The sequence below is a fragment of the Cottoperca gobio genome, chromosome 18 (genome assembly GCF_900634415.1).
Source record: "Cottoperca gobio chromosome 18, fCotGob3.1, whole genome shotgun sequence".
NCBI classification, from domain to species: domain Eukaryota; kingdom Metazoa; phylum Chordata; class Actinopteri; order Perciformes; family Bovichtidae; genus Cottoperca; species Cottoperca gobio.
Window position 1 is genome coordinate 10261864 of NC_041372.1, and position 17498 is coordinate 10279361.

Genomic DNA, 17498 nt, shown 5'->3' on the forward strand with positions numbered 1-17498 from the left:
ATTAGTTTTTTAGAAGGTTTAGCTGAACGACCCAATTCTACATGTGCGTGTGATGCCTTTCAACTGGTTTAATCTTCCCATGTTTTGTATTTAAGGGCTGGAAAAAATGTTACTTTTCTTAGAAAATGGTTTTCAGATTCTATCGAGCAATTTTTTTTTTTTAATGTTTCTCTTGGTTTTGCTGAGTCTGAACGGATGTCTGTGCGTGTGTCCAACAGGTCAATGAAGACCGGGTGCAACAGATGGAGAGAGAGAATAGTTTCATCACACGCTGGAATGACAAGAAGGACACCACGGTAAGTCGACCCGCAGAGTCCAAATGGAAATCACCAACGGGTGTTCTGTTTGTATGTGTGTGTGTGTGTGTGTGTGTATTGATTTGCCTGCGTGCGCCATTGGTCTCTCAAAACAGGAACGCATGTGAGCAAGTTTCCTGTTTTTCTGGCAAAAATGAAGGGGACGGGGGGGCTACGGGGGAGGCAGGAGCAGGCGTGGGAGGGGGAAAAAGGGCTTTGTTCCTGTTAACCTTTGCGGCAGGTACTTTACGCCTGGATGCCTCAGCCGAGAAAAACATTTGGTCCAGATAACTGGCGGGGGGGGGGGGAATTAAATCACATGGCGCTGCCGTTGTTGAAATCTGAAATAGGTTGTTTATGCCAGCTCCTTTCTTTTCTCTCCTCTCTCTCTCTCTCTCTCTCTCCCCCCTTTTCTCTCCACCTTGTCCGCCGCCTTTCAGAACATGTCTGCTGCTGTGGGTCAAGGAGTTTTACTCAGTGGAAAGCCAGTGCTGTCAGAGGTGAAAATTGGGACAACATCTTTGGACAGTTATGGACAGGAATTTGTGTTTTTTTTTTAGGGTTTTAACAAAAATGATGTTAGAAAAATAACATAATTTCTTTGTTAAGAACAATCATTCAGTGCAATTACAAGTCAGCATGGGGAAACGTTCTCTGTTGGGATAATGGATCAGCTTATTTCGTTCAACATTGCTTTAAGTTAAAATGTTCCATTAATCTTCTCCTTTTACAAAGGACTTACTTACTTTTGTTTAATATATAGTTTGGACTGTCATTTATTTCACTCACTGGCTTCGTGCAGAGGTCACTGGCTTTACAATGATGTCTGCAGGGTCGTGGAACACAAGCTACAGAGTAATTAAACCCAGTGAACTTGATATTAAAAAAGGAAGTTAAGTGAAAGTTCATCCAGTCCACTGCAGAGCTGCTTTCTTTTTATTTTTTTTGTTATATTTTTGGGCTTTTCATGCCTTTATGATAGTGAAGTGCAGATTGTGAAAGGGGGACAGAGAGAAGGGGAACGACATACAGCAAATGGCCACAGGTTGGACTCAAACCAGTGGGCCGCTGTGGCAACGACTCAGCCTTTGTATATGGGACGCCTGTGCTACCGGTTGAGCTACTGGGACGCTCCAGAGCTGCTTTCTAGTATCTCTCAACCTGATGCAACATGGAAAAAAGCAGTTTGTAAAAAATGTAATTTCCCACACACAGATTTATAAAGGCCTCTCTCATGTTGGTTATGTATGCATGCCATTCATTTATAGTGGTATCTCTCACAGGTTTATATAATCATGGGGGGTTTTATTCAGTATACTATTGGAATGACATTTTCTTTTCAATATTCATCATATTTTCAATAACAGCCAATCAGGAAAATGGTATTGGATTGTCATGAAAGTGTGTCTCAAACCATCCAACATCCATCCATGTAGGGTTTTTTTCGGAGATGAATTATCTGACAAAATCGGGAATCTCAGAGCTATGTCTTCTGAAAATGGAGCCGCTTCCATCTCTGTGCAAAGTTGGGAAGAAAAAATGTACATGTAGGGATGTGGAGAGAGAGTCTGGAACCCGTAAAGCATAAAAGCCTACAAGAAAGAACATTTCCACTAACAGAATGTGTGTCTGTGTGTGGTGTGGGTGTCTGGGGGGGGGGGGTTATCATATTAAATATGTCAATGCCTATACATCGCAACACCCCTGACCAAGACGATGTGCTCGTTTGACAATTACAGAAAGCTTGTCGCAGAGGGCTCGGGCCCTGCGGGTGAAGCGTCTGACCTCATCTGTTTCCTTTTTTAAAGGCAGAGAATGACAAGGAGGCCTGCACCCTGTAAGTGGATAGTACGGCTAGACTGAGGGAGTAAATAAATCAGTGATATAATGAGGTGCAAGGCAATGTCACGCCTTCTAAGTTAGAAGTGGCACTTTAAAATCGATACTTGCATTTACAGCCAGAGCGAGTGCAGCAGGAGTATGACTTTGGTAAAGATTAAGAAAGCCTTAATCTCGAGTAGAACATTACTGTTTTTTCTTGATCGTTGCTGAGAAATCTCCTCATCAGCTGTGAAACACATTTTTTATTTTTCTCCAGCACGTCGTCAACGTCTTTATTTCCTGCTTTTCTTTTTCACGGGACAAATGTGGCGTTCGTAAAGTGTGCCTGGACTTCCATCGTTTAACTATCGAGAAAAAGGAGCAGAAGAAGGAGGAGGAAAAGTGTACTTAGCAAGCCAAGATGGCGCCATATAAGTGTGGCATTTTTACGTTGACAGCTTTCACTCTATTGCTTTGAATGACTATAATTTCTGTGTCCTTTCAGGGCCACAGAAGTCAGACATGGCTAGCTCCCTCTTATCCTGTGATAGTTTTCAAGCCAATAATGTACCTTAGTTCACCTGCACTTTAATGACAAAGGAAAAGTAACTGTAATTTCCAAATAGCCAATAGGAAAAGAAACATTTTCGTGCTTAGGTGTTCATTGTCCAGAAATGGATTACCACTCCAACTTGGCCAGAAATAGTATGACCCTGTCTCATTTCTTTCCCCTTTTAAAACTAGATTTTCACTTTCTCTTAAGTTATCTGGTTTTCTCACCAAAAAAGTCGGTTTTTAATTGGATGCAGGAGGATGATTAGCCTACAGCTCCAACATATGGATAAAGGTGCCATGATTTGTACTGACAAGAGCAATATTACTGGGAATTTGACCTACTGAATGTCAGGAAGGAAGGCCACTTAAAAGTCATCCTTTTAATTTCACATAGGTTAGTCGTCCATGAGTGGGAAAAAATCACCAGACACAGGAAGATCTATAGGCTGTAATGTGTATGTATGTGTATATTATATTATATTATATATATATATATATATATATATATATATAAATTGTATATATATATATTATATTTTTCTATATATTTCTTGCAAAGAGTTAGACAAAAGGATCGATACCACTCGCATCTCTTTGTATTAAGTAAGCTGTGGAGCTGCTAGCTTAAATGTAGCTTACTGTAACATAAATTATGTTTGTTTTGATACAAGCACAAAATGGAAAATCGTTAATTTTGCAGTTACAGAGTGGTTAAAACCGCAACTTGTCTTGTATACGGCTTTAAAAAAGAAAGAAAAGATAAGATAGCCTGTTTGTAAGCTTTTTTTACGCTAGCTGTTTCCCCCTGCTTAGCCTGCGGTCTTTATGCTAGGCTAGTCTATGCTAATCGCCACCTAGCACTAGCTCCATTCTTAACGGACAGACTTGGGAGTGGTATGGGTTTTTTCTCATCTAATTCTTTGCAAGAAAGTACATTACTGTATTGACTGTTTAGGGATGACTGCCACAAAGGTGTATAAATGTGTATTAAACCTTTTAACTAAGATTAGCCTATGTAGCTTTCAGAAATGGATGTACAAACAGAAGTAGGCTGAAATCAAAGTCCTTGAGATTTACAGCAAGGCAACACTTTGTAAAGGTTTTTACATTGGATACAGCTATTTCCTTTTCTGCAGTGTGACATGCCTTGTACAAATAAAAGTGTGAGAAAAGACTGTTACAGTGGAGCATGCACGGTGACTCCTCGCATCTCTTCTTTGCCTAAAGTATTTTCCATTCCCATAATAACCCCTCAACATTTTTCTAGGTGCATCTTCAAAACATTTTTTTAAACTGACAGCACACGTAAAGTTAACACCTGAGGAGTTTTAGTGTGGGTGAAACATGCACCCTGCGCTTCCACCTTTTTACAAGTTTGTCTCACACATGTTCTCTTTATTTAGCCGGGTTTTGTATTCCATTAGCGCTACCGGGATTTCGTTTGCCTCCAGCTCCAGAAAACGACCTCTGGTTTTTTCTTTTTTCCACACTGTTTCTCTCACTTCTCTCCATTTAGATTCATGCCACACTGGAGTACGAACTTGGAAGAAAAGCCAATTAATCCGGCCTTATTGTTTTTTTGTAATTCAACTGATCTCTCTGTCTGTCCATTGTCTCTTTCTCTCCAGTTCTCTCCAGCTGGGGACTTGATCTTCGAGGTGTACCTGGAAAAGAAAGAGCCAGAGAACTGCTGTTTAATCAAGGTGTGTGTGTGTGTGTGTGTGTGTGTTGATGTGTGTGCGTCTGTACGTTCAGCTACCATGTGGGCATGCGAGTGTGCCTGCTTTTCCCGCAGGTTCTTCGGTGGTAAGGTGAAATAAGAAAGAAGGGATGGGGGGGAGATGAAGTGCGGGATGAAGGCAGGTGAATGAGGGTGGTGTAGAATGGGAGGTGGAGAGGTTGATAGAATAGGGCTGAGACATTTGTGGTTTAACCTGATGGGATTACCGGCCCTGAAATAAATCAAAAGTGGACTAATCAAAGAAACGTCTGATTTAATTGTGTGAGTAATTGCATTTTACAAGGCACGCAGGCCGCTCTAGGTTACGGACTCCTTTCACAGGTCGTCAGCGGCGGCGGGATGGGGGTTAAAGAGGAGCGCACGGCAGCACAGTTTCACTTTAACACTCCACTTTCTCTCCGTGGAGTTAAGTAGCACATTTGCTTTGTTCAGTCCTGTTCAGGTACAACTGATAACTTGCCAAAGAAGCAAGAATTTAATCAGTGCACCGCGTACACGTCTGCGAGTCCAGATAAATCTGTGCAGTTAGTGTTACATGTTAAATATTGAGTGGCTCTTGAGATGGTTGAAGGCAGCGATATCGATCCAGGGAGCTTCTGATCTAAGCAGGATGCGTTTGATTGTTTCTCTTTTAATCGTTTTGTTGTTTGCGTCGGTATGTATTTATGTGTTTGCTGTGTGTTTTTTTTTGCGGTAGGTCTCTCCCAGCATGCGGTCCGCGGAGCTTGCAGAAACCGCGCTTTGTATGAGGAACGTCACCTTTAAGGCTGACGACTACTGGATCACCTTTGAAGTCATTGAGAATGGAGAGTTAGGTACGCAGGATTTCCCCTCATGTCCCCTATATAAGAATACATTTCTTGTCTCGAAGTCATTTCCTCTAATCTAACTACTGCATAGAAAGCTCTAAGTTATAGGCAAAAGCGAGGGGTTCCATATTGTGCATTTGATGGGTTACACGCCCAGATTTAGATAGTGGTAGGAGAGATTCAGACAAGAAATGTGGGGGGGGGAGATGTATGACATGCAACAAAGTTCCCTCAGCCGGGAAATGAACCATGGACGTTGCAGTTTTATCAATTGCTACTTTTATGGCATTTTATTTCAACATTTTACACAAAAGTGTCATAATTGAACTTATAGTGTCCGTAAAATGTCCATGCATATCATTACTTATCACTCTCTCCTCTCATTTCCTATCATCCTTCCACTGTCTCTGTCCAATAATGACTTATGTTCTTTATAATTCCATCAATATTTGCTTATTGCAAGTGAAACATAATTACATTAATGTGGAGTCTTGCTTTACTAGAGTACAGTCTTTTCTTTTTCTTTTTTCCTTTCTTTTTCTAAGACCGAAGGTTTAAGGAGTAATTGATTCTTTAATTGAAGTGCTAGACTCTCAAAAGCCTGACAAATGTGATTATGTTTCTATACGCTGATCTTTCTGAAAATGATTGCCATAGTATGTAGTGTTGTCTTAATATCACAGTGTGTACGCACAATCATTTCATTTGTTTTTTTTATGTAATTGCACTTCTGAAGAAGTTATTTTGTTCACCCCCTTGTTATTAGATAAATAGTTATCAACTGTTGCGTCATTAGATCTGAATTAAACTGTTTTCTGGACTATGACGTCAAATCCCCACGAGTTAAATGAAAAGTTACCCCGCTGTCACTTTCCACATCTCCATAGAAGTAAAAAGAAACGTTTTCGCTAAACCTTCTACCGTCATCCACAATATATCCAATTAGCGATTGGCTATTCTCATCCAGGGCATATACAAAGATCACACTTGCTCTTATCCGAGCAGCTCGTGATTAGAGGATTATGTTATCTCTCTAATGAACCAGTGTCGGTGAACATGGAAGCACACTGAGAAATTAGCCAAGCACCGTCAGTTTGATGATATGCACATTAATTAATCATCTGTACCATCATATGTCATAAATTACCTTCATCTTTCTGGCATGATCGACCCAGCCAGCTGACCCGGCGCCCCCCCCCCCCCCATCATCTTGCATTAATATGCACTGATGGCCCCCACCTTGCCTCACACTAGCAATTTTTGATCATAACACGGGAAGCGGGCGAGCGAAGGAAAGTCAAAGTTGAGCTTTTGTCGCGGAGTTGCTTAGCTGGCGGTCCTCGTACACTTTTCATCAGTTCACAGAGAGTTTACGCCGCGCTCTTATGTTTGTTTTTCTCCTCACAAAGTTACAGAGGACACGCCGTCCTCCTCTAAAATAAAAAAATAAATAAAGGTGTGTTGAATACTGAATATATTTGCTGACGGTTCAGCATATTTTCCATGCCGAGACAATGTGTCTGTGGAAGAGTAAACAGTCAAGCTATTTTGAAGGTGGTATAGCGTGACAGGTTTTGCTCATAAAACCATAAAGAAGGGAGGGAAAGTGTGTTAATTAGCCATTTTGGAGGATGGCTACAGATAAACACTGTTATCGAGAACACTAGGCAGAGAAGGGGAGCTAATATTTGTTGGGAAATGAGGAACTAATTCCATGGCCTGGGTCTGCAGAGATTCCAGAGAAAAGATAAGCCCACTGTTATGAATAAGTTATGCCGTTGTGGATCTTTTTACCTCCTTCGGTTATGAAAAACGGGGGAGTGTAGAGATGGAGGCAACAGAGCAGGGGTGGTGGTACACAAATTATCTACTTTTTTTCCTTTTTTTGGGGGGGCTGATAGCATGTACCCTGTTCACCAATTAGGAAGAGATAATAGGTCTATTTTTCACATGAGTGTGTTTTTATAATCAAGTCCTGATATGCTGGAGATAAATTAAACTGCTCTGCAATGAAAATGGTGAGAACAACAACATTATTTAGTTATTTAGTTAAATAGAATTTGTTATGGTTTTTTTCCTAACAGATTTACCTGCTAATCATTCCCCTCCCTCTGATCCGTGTTCTTTTATTTTCAATAGAGCGTCCGTTACACCACAGTGAGAAGATTCTTGAACAGGTGCTGGAGTGGAGTACTCTAGACTGCCCTAGGTCTGCTTTTCTTGTTATAAAGAAATTCACAGCGGCCAAAAGAGTGGCTGATGGGAAAGGTACGGTGTGCAAACAGTACAAAACCATTTAAGATGTTTTTAATGCTGTATGTTTTGTACGTGGATGAGTTATTGTTCATTGTAGGACTGCAATTTTTATTTTTTATTATAGGTATTTTAATTCTTGTTTAGTTTATACCAGTAATTCCCAAACTACTTGTAGTTGTTTAGTAGCTTAACTAATGAAAAGCATATATTCATAGCAAGAGCGACAAAATAAGAGATAACTAGTTGTAATAGTTAACTTAAGGCAACAGATAAATGGTAGAAATAGTTAGCTTAAAGTAATGGCTAAACTTACAAAATAGTTAGCTAAAAATAAGAGATAACTAGTTGAAATAATTAGCTTAAATCATTAGTTAAACACTTGAAATAGTTAGCTTAAAGTAATGGCTAAACTTACAAAATAGTTAGCTAAAAATAAGAGAGAACTAGTTGTAATAGTTAGCTTAAAGTAACAAATAAATGGTAGAAATAATTAGCTTAAATCATTAGTTAAACACTTGAAATAGTTAGCTTAAAGTAATGGCTAAATTACAAAATAGTTAGCTAAAAATAAGAGAGAACTAGTTGTAATAGTTAGCTTAAAGTAACAAATAAATGGTAGAAATAATTAGCTTAAATCATTAGTTAAACACTTGAAATAGTTAGCTTAAAGTAATGGCTAAACTTACAAAATAGTTAGCTAAAAATAAGAGAGAACTACTTGCAATAGTTAGCTTAAAGTAGGCTACTGGATAAATGGTTACAGCGAAATGTAATGTGTAATCAGATTATATAGTTGCTGTTGGTCCAAAACCCAAAGATTGTTAAATATGCAATGATGTAAAACAGAAAAAACACCAAACAAAACATTTGAAGAGCTTATTTGTTGATATTTGTACTTCCTAAATATTTAATCGACTGTCATAATTTATCATTGAACTAATTGTTTCAGCAGCAGCAGCATTGAGAGCATTGTGCGTCCACTCTGGGCTGACAGACAATATTCCTCTCCTTGATGTGTTTCACAGCAGATCAAATGCAGTTTATAAAAGGAGACTATCTGAAGTTCAACGATGGATCTTCCAAACTGCTGTCGGGGCACAAATTCCAGGACAAATATGTTGTACTACGTGCAGAGACTCTGCAGCTCTACAGAGATATCAAAGTAAGGACACTTATTTTCGGTTTAATCTTCTCTCACATCGACTGTAAACACTTGCCGTCGTGGGTTTTTGCATGCAAGCATCGGAGAGCGCTTTGTATCACGAGGGAATTGAGGAGGTTATAAAACTGCTTAAGAAAAGCAAATTGTGTTAGAATGGCGCCTACATAACTGCCACTAAATAGACCAAAACTCCACCCAAACTCTCCATGCTTCATCTCCCTGGCGTCGTGTCCCGTCTCACTGTTCCAAATCTTCAAATTTAAGTGGGGAAATAAAACACACCGATCGCAGCGGACTTCCCACTCTCTCTCTCTCTCTCTCTCTCTCTCTCTCTCTCTCTCTCTCTCTCTCTCTCTCTCGCTCTCTCTCTGGAAAAAGAAAGATTACGTGTGTGCTTCAGAGAGGACCAGCAGGCCCGAGTTCCCCAGAGGCCTTTTTCTTCTCGGCACATTTCCGCGGCTGAAACATAGGATTTTGTAAAGGAGTGTGAAGAAGTGTTAATAATTGATGGAGGTGCAGTAATTCTGGCACTATAATGGGGGTGGTGTTGTGAGTCGTCTCTGAAACCTTTTCTAAATATCACGAGAATGTGGCTAATTACCGGAGATGGAAAGTGTTTCTGAAATTGAATTGATATTTTGTTGGCCTCTACAATTATTGTAGTTAGCGCACATTCACGTTTGGATGAAACCGGGAAAACGATCGGTGGGTTGTGATGTGTAGGAGGAAGAGCTATAACTTTGATTTTGTTCGCTTTGTTCTCTTCCTCTTTGTTCCTCGGGAAGAAGAAGACGCTAACGATTTCAAATTGATCGTTGTGCTGCGATGCCGCCCGGATAGTTTGTTGGCATTTTATTTCATTGTGATTTTAATTAGTTAAATTGAGTTTCCCCCTCATTGTTATCATTTTTTTTTTTTTTGTTGCAAGGCCACGAAAGCAGAGAAAGTGATCCAACTCAACTCTGTGAAATGTTACCTGGGCCTGAAGAGAAAGCTCAAACCTCCAACCAGGTAAACTGCACTCGCATGCACTGCTGATAATTAACACCTGATGCTGGGATGTTTTAAAACAGCAAACAATACATACTTAACGATTATAGGTCTCTTAGGTGAGCTTTCTATGTAGCTTTAGAAAACCTTAGTAAGTGAACAAACCCCAAGGTCAGCATCGGGCTCCCACATTCAAATGTATTACGCTCATATTATGTGAAGGTGTTGTCACAAGCAGTGTTTCGACAAGATTACTGCTGCGAATGGATTTAAAACAACTACTGAAATGTAATAAGTATATGATTGGCTGAACATCGCATCTGGTATAATACCCAGAAAATATACATTTTTGTCTTGCAGCTTTTTGTTGAGCCCCTTGTAAAGTGCAATTCATGAGCATTTATTTATTTGCTACAATATCCTTTGTTTCCATCAGTGAAATGGTTTTCATTGTCATATAGATATTACTGAAATGTAGACGATGGTGACTCTCTCTCTCTCTCTCTCTCCCCCCCCCAACACCTCTGTGAGCAGCCAATAAAACAAAAGTGCCACAAATTTTTACACCTGCTTCCCCGAGACGTTAAATCAGACACAACTGCATCTGCCACAGCGGTCAATAGACATTTATGGGCCAGTTTTAATAGTCATTTGTATACATTTTCCCCGTCCCTCCTTGCATATCTCTTTGGTGCAGTACATGTTGAATTTAACTATGTTTTTGAAAACTTTTCTTTCCAGCGCCACTTACTGTGGCTGCATAATAAATGTGATTAAACGTGACTCATTAGAGCCAAAACAAGCGTTCTTAGCAAAACCACCCCCCCCTCTTTTTGTGTTATTAAGATGAACAAGTCATTATTTACCATCGCTACTCTCTTTTGTGTGTGTGTGTGTGTGTGTGTGTGTGTGAACTATTTCTCCCCGAAAGATATATTGACCTTTCTCTTCCCTCCCAAAGTTGAGCATCACCAGGAGATACCACTCCTCTGAACCCCCCCCCCCCCATCGTATTTTTCACTGTAATGAAATTGATTAAATGTAATTGCATTTTAACAAATACAAATTATTCCGCGGATAGAAAAACACCGCTGCCACTGTTTTTATTTTTTAATGATCTTCTATTATTAGAATTTACGACTCATGCCAAAAACCCTCCGCACTTCTTGTTGGTCAAACAAAGAGGGGGTGGGGGGGGGTGGGGGTTTGTGAAGCCAAACACCATATTTCAAATTACCCAATTCTAATTCCTCATCATTTTCCCCACGTCGGAATTTGGAGTCAGCGGGGGGGGGGGGAAGCGTGAAAAATTAGTCCGGTAAGCGATTATCTGCATTACGACGTCCTTCAGGGGGAGAGACAGTGGATAAGAGAGCGGGAGTGGAAGATGAAGAGAGAGGGGGGGGGGGGGGGGGGGGGGGGGGGGGGAGAGAGAGAAAGCGAAGGAGAGGATGATACAGAGTGGTATCATAGATATACTGTTGAGTGGGCTGTGGGAGAAGTGATACGGTGAATAAAGAAGTAAAGACAAGAGTTGCTGAGGAGAACGGAGGGAGTCATAGCGAGAGGGTTAGGAGAGGCAGCGCTCTGCTACCTCATTAGGCAGAGGTCTATCTGTGAGCGGCCTACTGCTGGGTTGGATCGGCCGCCTTAACTCACAGGAGTGGTGCTGCCGGCTGTCCAATCTCCTGCCCCCTCTTTTCGCTTTGTTCTTCCCCCACTTCTCTGCTCCTGTTCAGCCTCACCTGTGAAGGGGTTTTTTTTTTTTTTTAGGGAAGGTGTATTCTCCAGGACGGTGGTCTTTTCACCTCGCGCTGCCTCTGGGTGGGTTAATTCGCTCTAAAACACCCATGCATGCATGTATGTATGTATACACCTTGAAGCGTGCAACAAACAAAAAAGAAGAGTGGGAAGAATTTGTCTTTATTTAGCTTGCCTCGCAGCACCATAATAACATTTATATGCAATCATTTTATGTACGGCAAATAGATTCCGTATCTCTTCCATCTCTCCCAACAAATTGTAGTTTAAGGCTTATAATGATGAGCTCGGTGTATTGTACACTTTTGCCCAGAGCAGATTAAGGTCTGCCCTTGCATAAACATGTGGGCTGGAACGCCACTGATTGATTTAATTAATTCCACTGTTTAGCACCTAGCGTTTGCATTTTGATGAAAAGGTTTTGACCCGCCGTTATCTTTAGCGATACGCTCTCAAAAAACAAAAAAACTTTTTTCTTTTCTGGAGTTTGACTACCTTTTTTTAAAATTTTATTCCACCGTCCTTTCACAAAAAGATGTTTATAACCTCTGTCTTTTTCAATTAAGTTGATACACAGGACATTGTAAGTTTCCGTTTTTTTGCAGAATCTGAAGAATCTCTGACACGTGTCTTTCTCGTTTCACAGCTGGGGCTTCACAGTCTACACTGATAAACAACAATGGTGAGTGCCGTGCTGGCAGTTCTCAATTCAATCATTGACAAGGTTGACTTTTACCCTTTCCTCTTGAAATATCTCTAAAACAGAAATAAGTGGCAGAAAGTTAAAAAGTTGAATTTAAAGAACTGATCCAAGTGGATTAACAACGCTGTAAAAAAATATTAACGACTACATGGAGAGGGGGGGAAGGGGCTGTCTGGTCGACTCATAGGAAGTGAAAAAATACAATGATTTTCTCTTTTTTTAAGTTATTTAAATCTGAATAGGATGGGGATATTTCTGACTAAATGTTTTAAGGAACAATTTGAAAGTACAAGCCAGGCTTTATTTTTCTTTTGTCATACTAGCTGGCGAGACCCCGGGGATGGCAATGCTAGTTGCTCGGTCCGCCTCTTTTGGTCCAGACTAACATATCTGATTTGATTGGGATTTCCATGTGTTTAGAGCTAATTAGCAAGTGTTAGCATGCTAGCACGCAAACTAAGCTAGCGAACGTGGTAAAGGTTGGTAAACCTCTGCATGTTAGCAATGTCATTGTGAGCATGTTAGCATGCTGAGGTTAATGTAGCTTCACAGACCTGCTAGCATAGCTATAGAGTTTTGTGCTGCATTCCATGGATGTAATATAAGAACTGGATAACAGACCCAAAGATGGCGCCGGTTCAATCCAAGGATAATTTTTTGGCGGATTAGCATACAACAAAAAAAGTTTTATAGCTTCCGGGAATTCCTTCCTGGTTTACGCGGCCCACTGGATTTACGCATTAGTGTTTCTCCCGCTGTACCCGCCCGCGAGTTCCCGCTCGGCCCGTAAGACTTCACACTGTGGTGAACTCACAGATTTTTAAATAGCTTTTTCTCGGCTCGAGCTACAAACACATAAAACCCTCCATGGATCAGAAATTCAAATGAGCATAAGACGTCATCTGGTGACCGAGGTGAAAGGAGAGGTGAACTTGTTGCATCCCTTGTTTATGCGTCCAAATCAACTAAAATGATATCCGCTTACCCGTCTGCCTAATTCCATGAGAATGCAGCATTAGTCTTGGTAGCTTATTTGCACCCTTTCTTTTTCTATATTTTGTAGCTAACCATGTGACACGAGTCTCATCTGGAATGCACAGCAGAACAAATAAAAAAGGGTGCTACAGTGAATGCCAAACAGAAACACCAGAAACACCAGAAGCGGCTCAAACCCAAACATCCTATTATTATATCTAAACTGTGCAATACGGACTACACTTACACCACCTGTGCAATTACTCTGTACATTTCAAGCCATCTTGTTTTCAGCATTAATAATCATTATTATTACACTGCTGTATATATTGTGACATGTAATATTTATTATGATGTGCATGTATAAATATTTTATTGTATTTTAATCTAAAATGTAGTAATTGCGATAAATTTAATTCCCCCCCCCCCTCCCCGGGATAAATAAAGTCATTTGAATCTGAATAGATTGTTACTTACAGCACTAATCGCCCTGCGAGGGGACTCTTTTCCCATGCATGTAATCACAAGGAGTGTCGGCTCTATTTAGAGTTTCCAACGAGCTGTCTCTTCAGACGAAGCTGTGTCCAGTGCTGTGACTCACCGAGTCCAGTCACCTGGCGAAAATGAGTGTGAAAAAAATAACGAGGTGGAAAAGAGTGATTCACGACACGAGCTTTCACTCCTCAGGCATTTCTGCTGCGAGTCGAGGGCGGCGCGGGTCAGCTGGGTGACGGACATCGTCAGGATGAAGGTACGATGACGTGCGGCGGAGATGTTTGAACGAGACTGAGGGATGCACTCATGGAAATGCTTGATGAAGTCATTTAATGAGCAAAGCACGCAGCGACTGGAGTGCAGGGGAAGTGTTCACATTCTATCTTTTTTACTGCTGCTGCTGCAAACCAAAAACATATCAGTGAATGTGACACGCACATTGCGGAGACATCCTTCTTTCCCCTTCCTTATGTGGATGAGAAATACACAAGATTACAACTGGAATAAATCATCTTTTTACAATCCATATCACAGAAGAAGGAGATATGATAAATCATAGTTTCCCCCCAATCATCCATTTCCGTTGTGCCGATGGCTGATGAAATACATAAACAGGGAAAGAACTGTAAAGTTTTCGAGGTCACTCAGCAATAACATAAATCATTTTATGTGGAAAAGCTGTGAGAATAAGGTCAAGGCGACTGTAACAATCTTATTGTGGTACTTAGCCCCCAGATACAGCTAAGTGTTGTCGCTGTCAGTCGCTGACACAGCACATATGACATAAATAATGCAAGGCAAAGCAAAGCACGGGGAGAGAAGCTACGGATGTGTCATATTTGTGTATTTATTTTTTTCACTCATCACTACTCAGTGAAGTCACTGTTTCCCCATCCGACAACAATACATGATTTCCATGTAAATGACTGTAACGCGTCCTAAACTGAAAGATCTAACCGAATCTTTAGATTTCCCCGCTCCGTGTTGCAGCTCAGCACATTTAATCGGTATTAGCCCTCCGCTCGGCTTCCTTTATGGGAACCTGTCTGCAGCGCGGTGTTGTTTATCACGGCATCTTACTGTAAAAGCCTTTTAGTGCCTTACTTGGGGGGTTAGCGAGTAAAAAGGGCAACACTGTCAGGGAGAGATTGATCTAAAGGGAAAGCCAATTTTTGTCTATTGTTTCCAAGTGTTTCTAAGTGTTTTCAAGGTGTTTATTTCAGTGGGCTCAGTGACCTCTCCTCTGCTCTTTGCAGAAGCTCTTAGCTCTGCAACAACTAAATCTATAGCAGACCGGAGCCCGGGCTAAAAATATTAGGATTTTCCTCCCAAATCCGCTAAATATCCGGATCGTCAGCTTCCAACGCAGGGGCTTGTGGGAAGGACACAGCACTTGTGGGGAATGGCAGAGAGAACGTGTAGATGATAAAGTAGACGGAGCACTTCAGTGTTCTTTATTTTTTATTTTTTCCCTTTCTCTTACCTGTTAGCGAGCATTGTGCCCCGACAGTTTCCATAGCAACTGGCGATGGAGGACTTAGTTTTGAAGCAAGGTGGAATGACTGGTGGTGAGTGTCGGAGGGTTGGGGTGGGGGGTGGGGGGGGGGGGGGGGGGGGGGACGCAGAGGTCCAAGGACGGGTCCTAGCTGTGAGGAAATACACATTCAGGTCTCAGTGAGATAAAAAAAAACAAAGCAGAAGTTGTTTAAGAGAAAGTTTAGCCAGAGATCAGAACACGGTTGCAGCGAGGAGCCTCTTTAAAGGTGTTTGCATGAGTCCAGCCAAAAAGCAGAAATATATACCTGAACACTGATCCCAACTCTTTATTGTCCTTATTTTATTATTATGCTTTCTACTCCATGTCTATAATGCATTACAAACATCCTTATAATGAATTCTAGTCTGTTTATAGCGCTGTTTAATTATAGTTATAAGCACTCATAATGCTTTGTGGCAATAATCATAGCACATTATAAAGCATTTTATAATGACTGGTCATTTTTGTTTGTTGCAAGGTGTATTATAATTCCCATTGCTGTAATGCATTATCTTTTTTATAATGCACTGCAATCTCTGTTACGGTGCATTATAATGTGATTTTTAAATATTCTATTATTCTAGAACGTTTTTGTGTTCTTGATTTAATGATTTATTTTTACTTAAAGCAAATAATGGCCACTTACAGTGCATTATTACTCAATTATAAGTCAATTAAAATACACTATGATCTTTGCAACAACAAATAATGTTCAGTGAGTGACCATCAATTATGAAGCATTATGATAATTGACCTCATAAATGTGTTATGGTTATTTGAATGAGTGCTATAAGTTAGCAATAAAAGCGTGATCTTTTTTATTCATGGTAAAGGACGTTGACGATGTCATGTACAAACAGTCCCATTCCAAAATAAACAAACGTACTTAAAGAGAAAATAAAACATGAAGCATCTTTGTTGTCCACATTGAATCACATTCCCAAATGATTACCGTACCAGTAATTTCTGCTGATGGCTGTGTCTCTTTAGTACGGTTCGGACCTCTGTTCAAAGACGGGCGACTCAGAAGAAGCTGCAGATCACAAACCCTCCAGAGGGGGAGCTGTGCCTGACGGCCGGAACATTTCGACACACAACCACAATACCAGCAAACAGGTGAGGAATCCATTTAAATGTTGGAATGTGTTCCTGCTGCCTTCAAGGTACACTGGGAGAAACAGAGAAATGTGTTTTCAAGGTTTCAGTTTCAGTTTGATGACTCGTTCCATCCCTTTCCTATGTGGAACTGACTCCTGACATGACACAATGTGGTAAATGCTCCTGTCGTCTGTGGTCGACTTGAACGCAATGTGTTTCAATTCATCTTTATCTGCCATATTTGCTTGTAGCTGACAGACGAGAGGTCCAAGGACGCCACCCTGCACCGTAAGACAAACGCCACAACCAACTTTCCGAAGCACCACGACGCGTTCAAGGCCCCGGAAGCCCCGTACAGAAGAACCCCTGCGGATGCTCACCAGCCTCAACCTCACCCTTCCCCGTCCTCATCCAGACGCTTGCAGCCCATGGCTTTGCCTCTTCCTCCTCAGAGTGGCTTCAAGACCCTCGACAAGAGACCTGCTCTGGGCGGGGAGTTCATGATGCCGCCTAATCTGCTGACTGAACTTAGCTCGGTGCTAAGCAAGACTAGTCGTGGTGCCAAGAGCAACGACTGACAGGATGTCAGGAGGAGGAGAGGTACACAGAAGGGTCAGTTTGAACGGTAAGACACAACATTACACGGCCGAGTATACAAAGAAAGACGTGGCAGAACAAGACCACACGATGCTGATGGAGCCAAAGAAAGTTGCTTCGTGAGGGGAGGGGGAAGGGGGGGACGTTATAGCCTGAAGACGGCGGTGCACAAGGGTATGTGGAAAGCAGGTGCGCAAGACATTGGAGGTCATGCAGACCTCAGCTGGACACAGCGCTGACCCAAGCACTACAAAGCCTGATTCATACGCCGCTCTGCTCCAAAAATGTGTCCGGACGTCAAACCCACAGAAGTTTCCCGAAATGCTCCCAAAGGATTCGCTTCGTGACTTCACGTTCACTTTGAAAATGCTGTTTTGACTACATCTGACAAGTATTATGATTATTTGAATCCTTACACGGTGAGCTTTTAAAGGTATCTTTAGGTCATTTTTTTCCACTGTAATGTAATGGAGTTGCACATATTAAATAGCATTTCCTATATTTTGAATTAATAGTGGCGGGGTCTGCCACCAACGCACGGAATTATAAAAACCTTAGTTTGTACTGGAATGCAACGAAAATGAGACGATGCAAAGTTAGCTAACAGTGGAGGGCAATCTCACAAGTTACTATTTATTTCTGAGTATTTTTAAATATGTTTTTATAACAGCTACGTTACCCACAATGTTTTGTTGTATAGCT

At 41.1% G+C, this 17498-nt stretch overlaps 1 protein-coding gene across 3 annotated transcripts in view; it reads left to right on the forward strand.

The window, feature by feature from the left end:
• Positions 1–16907, forward strand: part of arap2 (ArfGAP with RhoGAP domain, ankyrin repeat and PH domain 2) — a 99864-nt gene extending 82957 nt beyond the window's left edge. Inside the window, exons 24-33 of one of the 3 annotated variants that reach the window (XM_029455305.1) lie at positions 219–296; positions 4301–4375; positions 5111–5228; positions 7362–7490; positions 8504–8640; positions 9569–9651; positions 12038–12073; positions 13757–13820; positions 16092–16217; positions 16451–16907. In XM_029455305.1, the coding sequence (XP_029311165.1) occupies positions 219–296; positions 4301–4375; positions 5111–5228; positions 7362–7490; positions 8504–8640; positions 9569–9651; positions 12038–12073; positions 13757–13820; positions 16092–16217; positions 16451–16777 (1173 nt within the window). In that variant the 3' untranslated portion in view covers positions 16778–16907. The remainder of the gene's footprint in view (positions 1–218; positions 297–4300; positions 4376–5110; positions 5229–7361; positions 7491–8503; positions 8641–9568; positions 9652–12037; positions 12074–13756; positions 13821–16091; positions 16218–16450) is intronic. The other 2 variants (XM_029455306.1, XM_029455307.1) reach the window with 2 other exon arrangements.
• Positions 16908–17498: the final 591 nt, after the last annotated feature.